This window comes from Psammomys obesus, unplaced genomic scaffold, assembly GCF_907164565.1.
Source record: "Psammomys obesus unplaced genomic scaffold, mPsaObe1.curated_primary_1811, whole genome shotgun sequence".
Taxonomy (NCBI): Eukaryota; Metazoa; Chordata; class Mammalia; order Rodentia; family Muridae; genus Psammomys; species Psammomys obesus.
The window spans coordinates 38,009,282-38,020,565 of record NW_026596046.1 but is presented as its reverse complement, the minus strand read 5'-3'; the positions used below and the strand labels follow the sequence as shown (position 1 = coordinate 38,020,565).

The 11,284-nt window shown below is 40.2% G+C and overlaps 1 protein-coding gene and 1 long non-coding RNA gene across 3 annotated transcripts in view; one reads left to right on the top strand and one right to left on the bottom strand.

Moving 5' to 3' along the window:
* The window catches only part of LOC129688755 (uncharacterized), a 21,505-nt gene that overhangs the window by 3,845 nt on the left and 6,376 nt on the right, over window positions 1–11,284 (bottom strand). For both annotated transcript variants that reach the window (XR_008721981.1, XR_008721982.1), the window contains exons 2-4: window positions 7,639–7,928; window positions 6,351–6,523; window positions 5,777–5,881 (exon numbers count right to left, since the gene is read on the bottom strand). This is a non-coding gene — a long non-coding RNA (uncharacterized LOC129688755). The remainder of the gene's footprint in view (window positions 1–5,776; window positions 5,882–6,350; window positions 6,524–7,638; window positions 7,929–11,284) is intronic.
* LOC129688754 (tripartite motif-containing protein 30A-like) overlaps window positions 1–11,284 on the top strand; it is a 16,831-nt gene that overhangs the window by 3,314 nt on the left and 2,233 nt on the right. The window contains exons 2-4 of the mRNA XM_055623715.1: window positions 6,497–6,592; window positions 7,216–7,446; window positions 10,325–10,347. Of these exons, the coding sequence (XP_055479690.1) occupies window positions 6,497–6,592; window positions 7,216–7,446; window positions 10,325–10,347 (350 nt within the window). The remainder of the gene's footprint in view (window positions 1–6,496; window positions 6,593–7,215; window positions 7,447–10,324; window positions 10,348–11,284) is intronic.

Sequence of the window (11,284 nt, the reverse complement as noted above, 5' to 3'; positions counted from 1 at the left end):
AAAGAAAGAAAGAAAGAAAGAAAGAAAGAAAGAAAGAAAGAAAGAAAGAAAGAAAGAAAGAAAAACCAAAAGCTGGATTTTTAAGAAAATCAACAAGATAGACAACCCTTAGCCAAACTAACTAAAAGGCATAAAGGCAATATCCAAATCAACAAAATCTTAAACGAAAATGGGGACATTACAACAACACTGAGGAAATCCAAAGAATCATTAAGTTGTACTTCAAGAGCCTGTATTCCACAAAATTGGAAATCTAATTGAAATGGACAGTTTTCATGATAGATTCTGCTTACCAAAGTTAAATCAAGATGAGCTAAACAGTGTAAATCGTGTATACCCCTAAGTTTAAAAAAAAAAAAAAAGTCATTAAAAGTCTCCCAAATGAAAAAAAGCCCAGGGCCAGACAGTTTTGCAGCAAAATTCTATCAGACATTCCAAGAAGAGCTATTACCAATACTCCTCAAACTATCCCACAAAATTGAAACAGAAGGAAGATTACCAAACTCATTCAATGAAGCCACAGTCACCATGATACCTAAACTGCAAAAAGTCCCAACCAAGAAAAAGAATCTCAGAGCAGTGTCCCTTATGAACATTGATGCAAAAATACTCAGTAAAATACTTACAAACTGGGGCTGGGAGAGGGCTTAGAGGTCAAGAGCACTGGCTGCAACCGCATGGTGGCTTTAACCATCTACAAGGGTATCTGATGCCCTCTTCTGACACGGAGATGTATGTGCAGACAGATGTGACTCATATTGAGAAAAATTAATAACAAATAAACACTTTAAAAAAGAATGGTTTAAAAAAATACTTTCGAACTGAATCCAAGAACATATCAAAAACATCATCTAATGTGATCAGGCAGGCTTCATCCCAGGGATGCAGAGGTAGTTCAATATACAAAAATCCATCAATGAATCCACCATATAAACAAATGGAAAGAAAAAAGAAAAGTACATGATCATCACCTTAGATGCTGAAACAGCCTTTAACAAAATCACACACTCCTTATGTTAAAAGTCTTGGAGAGGTCAGGGATTCAAGGTGCACACCTAAACACAATAAAGGTAATGTACAGCAAACCTATAGCCAACATCAAGTTAAATGGGGAGAGTTAAAGCAATCCAGTTAGAATCAGGGATAAGACCATGTTGCCCACTCTCTCCATATCTCTTCAATGTGTACTTCTTGAAGTCCTAGCTTGAGCAATAAGAAAACTAAAGGAGATCAAGGGGATACAAACTGGAAAGAAAGAATTCAAAGTATCGCTATTGACAGATTATATGATAGAATATATAAGTGAACCCAAAAATTCTACCCAAGAACTCCTACACCTGATAAACATCTTCAGCAAAGTGGCTGGATACAAAATTAATTAAAAATGATCATAGTCTTCCTGCATACAAATGATAAATGGGCTTAGAAAGAAATTAGGGAAACAGTAGCCACAAATAACATAAAATATCTTGGTGTAGCTCTAACCAAGCAAGTGAAAGACCTGGATGAGAAGAACTTTCAAGTCTTGAAGAAAGAAATTGAAGAAGATATCAGAAGACAAGAAAGATCTCCCGGATAGGTAGAATTAACATAGTAAAAATGGACATAATACCAAAAGCAATCTACAGATTCAATGCAATTCTCATCAATATACCAACACAATTATTTATTTTAATTTTTACATTAATTACAGTTTATTCACTTTGTATTCCATCTGTAGCCCACTCCCTATTTCCCTTCCAATCTCACCCTCCCTCCCTTTTCTCCTCCAATGCCCCTCTCCAAGTTCACTGATAGAGGAGGTCCTCCTCCCCTTCCTTCTGAGCCTAGCTTATCAGAACTCATCAGGACTGGCTTCATTGCCTTCCACTGTGGGACCCCTGGCCCCAGATTTTTTGGTTCTGTTACTCTCTTTATGGAGCTCCTGACCCCTCCAGGTCTTTCTCTCGCCCCCTTCTTTCCTAAGATCCCCTGCACACTGCCCAAAGTTTGGCTATGAGTCTCAGCATCTGCTTTGATACACTGCTAGGTAGAGTCTTTCAGAGTCCCTCTGTGGTAGGCTCCTGTCCTGTTCCCTGTTTTCTCTTTCTTCCAATATCCATCACATTTTCCTTTCTGAGTGAGGCTTGATCATCTTACCCAGGGTCCTTCTTCTTGATTAGCTTCTTTAGGTGTACAGATTTTAGTATGTTTATCCTATATTATATGTCTAATATCCACTTATAAGTGGGTATAAACCATGTGTGTTTTCTGCTTCTGGAATACCTCACTCAGGATGATCTTTTCTAGGCTCCACCATTTGCCTACAAATTTCATGATTTCCTTGTTTTTAATTGCTGAGTAGTATTCCATTGTGTAAAAGTACCACAGTTCTGTATCTGTTCCTCAGCTGAGCAACATCTGGGTTGTTTCCAGGTTCTGGCTATTACAAATAAAGCTGCTACAAACATGGTTGAGCAAATGTCCTTTTTGTGTACTTCAGCATCTTTTGGATATATGCTTAGGAGTGGTATAGCTGGATCTTGAGGAAGCTCTATTCCTAATTGTCTGAGAAAGCGCCAAATTGATCTCCAAAGTGGTTGTACAAGTCTACATTCCCACCAGCAGTGGAGGAGGGTTCCCCTTTCTCAACATCCTCTCCAGCATGTGTTGTCACTTGAGATTTTGATCTTACCCATTCTAGTGGCTGTAAGGTGAAATCTCAGGATCGTTTTGATTTGCATTTCCCTGATGACTAAGGACATTGAGCATTTCTTTTAAGTGTTTTCTGCCATTCGATGTTCCTCTACAGAGAATTCTCTGTTTAACTCTGTACCTCATTTTTAAACTGGGTACTTGATTTGTTGCTTTTTAACTTCTTTAGTTCTTTATATATTCTGGATGTCAGCCCTCTGTCAGAGATAGGGTTGGTGAAGATCCATTGCAGTCTGTAGGCTCTTGTTCTGTTCTGATAACAGTGTCCTTTGCTTTACAGAAGCTTTTCAGTCTCATGAGGTCCCATTTATTGATTGTTGATCTTAGAGCCTGTGCTGTTGTTGTTCTACCCAGGAAGTTGTCTCCTGTGCCAATGAGTTCTAGGTTCTTCCCCACATTTTCTTCTAACAAATTTAGTGTATCTGGTTTTATGTTGAGGGCTTTTTTTTTTTTTAATGTTTGATCCACTTAGAATTTAGTTTTGTGCAGGGTGGTAAGTATGGATCTATTTGCATTTTTCTACATGTCGACATCCACTTAGACCAGCACCACTTGTTGAAGATGCTGACTTTTTGCCATTTTGGCTTCTTTGTCAAAAATCAAGTATCTATAGGTATGTTGGTTTATTTCTGGGTCTTCTATTCAATTCTATTGATTCGCCATTCTGTTTCTAAATCAGAATCATGCAGTTTTTATTACTATTGCTCTGTAGTACAGCTTGAAATCAGGAATTGTGATACCTCCAGATGATCTGTTGTTGTGCAGGATCATTTTGGCCAACACAATTCTTTACACACTTCAAAAGAACACTTCTCAGTTTGATGTGGAAAAACAAAAAACCCAGAATAGCTAAAATAAAAGAATCTGTGGAGTTATCTCCATTCCTAATTTCAAGTTGTACTACAGAGCAATAGTAATAAAAACTCAATGGTATTAGCATAGAAACAGACTGGTTGATCAATGGAATAGAATCAAAGATCGAGAAATAAACCCACACATTTTTGGACACTTGATTTTGATGAAGAAGAAAAAAGTATACAATGAAAAAAAGAAAACATCTACAACAAATGGTGTTAGTCTAACATGTAGAAAAATGCAAATAGATCCATATTTATTACCCTGCACAAAACTCAAGTCCAAGTGGATCAAATACCTCAACATTAAATCAGATACAATAAATCTAATAGAAGAGAAAGTGGGGAATAGCCTTGAGCTCACTGGCACAGGAGACAGCTTCCTAAACCGAACACCAAAGGCTCTGGCTCTAAGATCAACAATTAATTAATGGGACTTCATGAAACTGAAAAGCTTCTGCAAAGCATAGGACACTGTCAATAGAACTAAACGGCAGACTTCAGAGTAGGAAAGGATCTTCACCAACCCTGCATTCAACAGAAGGTTATATATATCCAAAATATAGAAATAACTCGAAAACACCAACACCAACAAACTAAATAATCCAATTTAAAAATGGTGTCCAGAGCTACACTGAGAATTCCTTTTTTTAAATAATTGTTTTGTTTTTATTTTATGTGCATTGGTGTTTATCCTGAATGTATGTGAGGGTGTCAGATCCTGGAGTTAGGGACAATTGTAAGCTACCATGTGGATAATGTGAACTGAACCCAGGTCCTATGGAAGAACAATCAGTGCTCTTAACTGCTAAGCCATCTCTCCAGTCCCCTAAAACTAGCGAATTCTGTTGAATACTCTCTAAAGTCCAAGAAGAACTTACAGAAATGCTCAATGTCCTTAGTCAACAGGGAAATGCAAATCAAAACAACTCTGAAATTCCATCTTATACGGTCAGAATGGCTAAGATTAAACACTCAAGTGACAGCACATGCTATTGAGGATGTGGAGACAGGGGAACAGTACTTTAATGTTGGTGGGAGCGCATACTTGTGCAACCTCTTTGGAAATCAATCTAGTGCTTTCTCGGAAAATTGGGAACATTTCTACCTCAAGACCTAGCTATACCACTCCTTGCCATATACCCAAAAGATGCTTCACCCTAAGACATGGACATTTTCTCAACTATGTAATTAGCCTCTTTATTCCTACTAGCCAGAAACTGAAAACAACCCAGATGTCCCTCAACCAAAGAATGTATAAAGAAACTGTGGTACAGCTACACAATGGAATGCTATTCAGCCATTAAATACAAGGATATCACGACATTTGCAGGCAAATGGATGGATCTGGAAAAGATCATCCTGAGTAAATATTTTTAACCCAGACCCAGAAAAACATGCGTGGTATATACTCATAAGTGGATATTAGCCATACAATACAGGATAACCATACTACAATCCTCAGACGCAAAGAAGCTAAGTAACAAGGAGGACCCTAGGGAGGATACTTATTCTCATTCCTAACGGCAAATAGAATAGACACCATGGTTGAAAAGAGAGAACAGGATGGGAGCCCTCCATAGATGTTCTCTAAAAAAAAAAACAAAAAACAAAAACTCCACAAAATAGGGAGTTTTATGGAAGAGTTGGGGATAGAAGTACCCAGAGAGGACAGGAGCTCCACAAGAAGACCAACAGAACCAAAAATTTTGGGTCCAGGTGACCCTGTGAAGACTGATGCACCAACCAAGCATCGTGCATGGAGAGGACCCAGGCCCCTTGCTCAGGTGTAGCTGATAGTGATAGGCAGCTCAGCCTCCATGTCTCTGACATGAACTCTGTTGCCTGCTCTTTGATCACTTCCCCCAGGTGAGGTGGCCATCCCAGATCACAGAGGAAGAGGGTGTAGGCAGTCCTGATGAGTCTTTATAGTCTGGGGTCAGCTGGTAAGGAAGGAGGGTCCTCTCTTTCTGAGGACTAGGGGGTGGGACTGGGAAGAGACAAGGGATGGAGCTAAGATAAAGATGTAAAATGAATAAATTAATTTTAAAAGTCTTAGCTACAATAGAAATATACAAGAAAGAAAGAAAAAGGAAGGAAGGAAGGAAGGAAGGGAGGGAGGGAGGGAGGGAGGAAGGAAGGAAGGAAGGAAGGAAGGAAGGAAGGAAGGAAGGAAGGAAGGAAGGAAGGAAGGAAAAGAGAATGATCATGTGGCCAATGTTGGGTACCTGTCTCAGTCCCAGAACTCTGGCAGTCATTTCTAGTGGATTTCTGAGTGTGAGGTTTATAATTGTCTACACAACATTCCAGGGTAGCCAGGGCATCAAGCAAGACTATGGTAAGAAAAAAAAAAAAGCAGGTGTCAGGATAAATAGGACATTGTGGGGAAATGGGATGCCTGTATATACTTAACATGAAATATCAAAAAACTAACCAAACTCTTCCAGTTCTCTGACGCTGGAATCAGTAACACATTTGTACTTGTGAGCATGATTGACTAAGAGAGATTTCTGGGGCTGAAGAGATGGCTAACAGCTTAAGAGCACTGGCTGTTCTTCCAAAGGTCCTGAGTTTAATTCCCAGCAACCACATGGTGGCTCATAACCATCCATAGTGAGATCTAGTGCCCTCTTCTGGTGGGCATGCACACATTCAGGTAGAACACTGTAAATAATAAATAAATGTTTAAAAAATAGATAGCTTCTTATATAAAAAAAGGAGAGAGAGATTTCTGTGTCTTTGTGTGGAAGTTGTATGTGTATAAACACAATTGATTAAACCATAGACTTAGGATTTACATACCTTATGTACAGAAATATTGGTGCCAATCTTTTAAAGAGAGCACTCTCAGGCTTCCTGTCTTTCCAAAAGGGCTTCTTGGCCTTTGCTTAGGAATAGCAGTCCTACTAAACACACAGCTTGACTCTGCTGCAATTCCTTCTTCACAGGGGAAGCTGCAGGCAGCTCTGCAGACACTGAAGGCGAAAGAAAAAACATGTGATGAATGGCAAGATGACCTCCAACAGGAGAGAACTTACTGGGAGGCAAGTGGGGACCATCCCTAAGGAAGTTAGCCTGATGCCTGGGAAGGACCTGGGCAAGAAGCCCCTGGCTCTTTATTCCCTGGTATCTGAGGAGCCAAGAGGCCTTGATTGGTCCTCCCTCTGGGTTCCCTTGGAGTAGGAGCTAGAGCTGCAGAGTGAGTGCATCACAGCTGAGCCTGGCTATGTGAGGAGCTGACACCATGGGGACGTGGTGAGAATGGCTCCCAGGTCTTACTCCTAGGGGGCCTTCTGAAACTATGTGTTGGGGAAGATGCCAGAGAACGGGGCACAGTTCTATTCTTGGGGTTTCGCTTCTCTCAGGGGGGTTCATTGGTGGAATGCGGAGTATTGAAGGCAGGAACAAGTGTCTCGGGCATCTGTGGAAAAACTGAGCCACACCCAGGCATCCTGCTTTGGCTCAGGTGACCTTGGTGAAGGTGACCTACGATTTTTGTTTTGGAATGTCCTAAATAGACATTAAGAGGATACAGACACTCCTATAAGATTCCCTTTCTTTCCCATGCTCAATTCCCTGTGAAAACTCCCCAACTAGAAAAGTGGTTTTTTTTCCTTATCACAGTCCCATTTGAACTGAATCCCTCTCCCTTTTCTTAACCCTGAAGGATCAAATACAGAGTGATGTAGACAGTGTTCAGGTGGAATTTGAAGCACTGAGAGTTGTCCTGGCCTCCAAGGAGAATGAAGAGCTGCAGAAGCTGATGAAAGAAAAGGAAGGTATTTTGCAAAGGCTGGAGAAGTCTGAAAATGAGCTCTTCAGGCAGAGGGACTCAGTGAGAGACTGCATCTCAGATGTGGAACATCATTTGGAGAGCTCAACCATGGAAATGCTGCAGGTAAGACTGCAGGAGGTCCCAGTGTCTGAGAGTCAGGAGACATGGAAGCCCTTGACCTCCCTCCCTGCTGCTGTGACCTTCCTGGTGATGATAGTGGGGCTCTTCCTGACCCCTTTCCTGAATCAGGTACAGAGACTGGGGGAATCACTGTGTGCATAAATATCGAAGGGAAATTGCATTTTATTAGCTTACCAAGTGCAGTGCAGAAGCTGAGCCTTGGAAGGAAGATCAGCAGAACTTGGGTCATGGGTGGTAATGCTGAGCATGTGTGAACTGCATGTCAGCTGTCAGGTTAGCCACGTCTCCAGGACTGAAGTGAGCAGAGATCGTTTCTCTCTCTGATGATTGGAGACTTTGACCTCCACTGCCCCTAACTCCACTGAGTTGGCGGTGAAGGCTGGTGGCCGGTTACCATCCAGGAACTTCCAGAGTTTTCCCCGCCTCTGTCTCCCAGTGGCTGATGTGGAAGGTGACTTCCTTATCTATAGGGGTATAAAGCTGGTAGTGTAATTTATCTCTGTCACATTCTAAAATAATGTATAGCACAGTCATCTCCTGGTGTTGAAAATCTCTGTAGGGATTTGTTTCTTTTAGCTGAATTGTCAATCTTGTAGGCCTTGGTGTTTCTAGGGTTTCTCCATACTACTTTAATTTTGACATTTCCATTGAGTTAATTTAATTGTAATTGAAAATATTCATTTAGAATTATGCATCTATCTAAAATGAAATAGTTCACAAGATACTAATTACAGCCACCACTTTACAATTCTGAAATTTTATGTCTTGACTAATAAATCTACCTATTTTCTCTTCGTCCAGCCCCTGATAACTACAGTTCTAATCTTTGTTGCTTTTAACAAACTATCAGAGATTTGATTTTACCAGTAAAGACTCAAGAAACAAATGGGGGGTGAAAGCCTGCTAGCTCAGAGAGGCAGAAAAAACACCCAGCCCACTCTTCTTCAGCTGACATCCCCAAAGGAGGAAGTGTCCTCACACCAGCTCACAAAACACCTCAGATTGAATGTCCCTCTGTTACTTCTCTTTATCTCCTGACTCCTCTTGCTCTTTGTGGTGTTTTCCTATGTTCACTCCCTGTCAGCTGGTTGTTTGCTCTGACTTCTGAGGTTGATTTATTTAATTTAAGCAGAAAACTCTTGGACTTGGATTAAATGTGTGTGCTAGGACTGAGCCAAACCACAACTAGAAACAGGTTTTTCCAGTAAACAACACAATCTCAGGGTTCACAGTGTGGTCAAATATACAACAACATATCATTACTTAAATAATATCATTTAGTGGTTTTTCTTTTCTGGTCCCAGTTGGTTTAGTATAATAAAAATTCTCTAAGATCAGGCAAGTTACCACAAATGACAATGTATTGTGCTTTTAACTGTTTTTTGTTTGTTTGTTTGTTTGTTTGTTTGTTTTGCTTTGTTTTATTTTTGTTTGGTTTGGTTTTGCTTTTTTGAGACAAGGTTTCTCTTTATAACTTTGGCTGTCCCGGTGGCCCCAGACTCACAGAGATCCACCAGCCTCTGCCTCCAAAAGCGCTGGGATTACAGGTGTGCACCACTGTGTCCAGAACATTTAAATGCTTAGTAATTATATGTGTGTGTGTGTGTGTGTGTGTGTGTGTGTGTGTGTGTGTGTGTGTGTGTATTATATCATTTTTATCCATTCATGTGTTGATTTCTCTGGCTGATTCTCTATTTTTTTCTACTATGATAATGATTCAACAAAACCCAAACATTGAAGAATTCTTGCACAGCCTTAGGTCTCTAAGTCAAGAAAAATGCCTAACTGAGGTTCCTATTTAGCATATCAAAGTGTTCCTGGTGAGTCCAGTCTTGATATCTGTCCTCAATAAGCCCATATAAAAGAGACAAATTAATATTGCAAAGCAGAAAAATTAGATCTCTTAAATGTGGCCACAACTGGAAGAATGATAAAGCAATTAAAAAAATAAATAAAATAAAAACCTTTTTCTGTCCCTCTTCAGGTTCCCAAAGTTAGACCAAAGTTTAGACCTAGAGCCAAGAATATGCACAAATGAGTAGTCCAGCCCAAGGTGTGGGCCTGTCCTTCATTCTCCATCATGATCTGGGTTCCAGCCCAAGGTGGACCTGTCCTTCATTCTCCATCATGATCTGGGTTACGATGTCATGCTCTAAGGTTCTGACAAGTAATTAAAACTGTGTGAAATCCTTTGCAGAGACCAGCTCTTCCTCTGGCTAGAGCTGTTTGTCTTCTCTGCTCTGAGATCATGGAGAAATTATTATTTCTTTTGGGTCATTCTTTTGACAGTTTGATAGTCAAATTGAGAGTCTCAGATATCTCTTTACAGTAACTTCTTTCTTGCCAGGTCAATTACAGAGAGAGAGAGAAAGAAGAAGGAATGATGAAGGGCTGGGGTGGGAGAGATCTGGTTAGTTGGTTTTAATGTCAGACATCCTAACCTTCTTGGTCCTTTCGGCTTCCTCATTACTAATGTATTAAATAGTGCTTAAATGACTAAAATGATTTGGAAATCATCTTCTCATACATTTGAGTAGAAGTAAGCTAATGGAAAAGTAACATATAGCATGAGAACAGTCGTGTGTTTATGTGTGTAACTGTGTGCACAGTAAAACTCATGTAGGCTTTCAAACTACAGTTTCTTCATCATTGTCTCCAATGACTGGAAGGGTGAGTCAGAAAAAATAGTCTGTTAACTTATTTAGGGGTCAAATAAAGAGTCATACATCTTTATATCATGTCTCAGAGGACTGAGAGTGATTGACGTGATTCTCCTTTAACTTTGTCTCTGTGGCCAGTGAGAGTGTGATCAGGATTTGAAAGAACATGTCATTAACTGTGTTTTCTCTCTTCTCTCTAGGGTGTGAATTGTGTCCTAAAAAGGTATGTCTGGGCTGATGGGGAAGGACTGCCCTATTGTTTGGTAGGAATTATTGTTATTCAGCTAGAATATCTCTGCAGTTTGAGGTAACTCAGACATCATGGTAAGAGGGAGGAGGGGAGGGGAAAGACTCTGTAACTCTTGAGAACAGATGAAATTCTCCTTTAGGGGACTGGGTTATGGGGAGTTACAGAGCTAGGCTCAATGGCGGGATGAGGCAAATGGAGCTAAGAAGCTTTCAGACCCCTTGTGGCTCCATCATTCTGTCCACGCTGTATGCTTGAATCTAGCTCTGTGTCAGCAGTTACCCTGTGCTTCATTCATCGATTCCTCATCGGTGTGTCTGTCCTCTGTGTCTGCAGTATTTGCGTAACTGCAAATATTGGGCAATATTCCTGTGTGTTTATAGATTTCTCATTGACCTAGAAGAGGTCCAGAGTTCTTTTGTGGTTGGGCTGAGATTTTTAGAAAAGAGACTTGAGCCTTGAGCACAATATTTTGTCACAGGTGAACCAGCTACTTCAGGTGGATCATATAGCTCAGAAGACTGTGGAAAGCCTCACCCATGTGTACAAAGTGTCACCCCAAGCTGTCAGCGTCAGGCTCATTCCTAATGTATGGAGCTTATATCAGCATTAGCTTGCTGTTCCTCTTTTCTTTTTTAAATTTTGTCATCTTAATAAAAGAACTTGAAGAATCAGGCACTAGTTGACATTGTCCATACTGAAAAGGGGTTTGAAGTCTTGGCTTTCTTCAGGTGGCTTTCCCATACTCTATGGCTCTACTACACCTGTCCTTGAAAACCCACCTTTATCTATTTATTTATTTATTTATTTATTTATTTATTTATTTATTTATTTATTTTTCATTCTTTCTGTTTGTTTAGTTATTATGTGTGTGTGTGTGTGTGTGTGTGTGTGTGTGTGTGTGTGTGTGTGT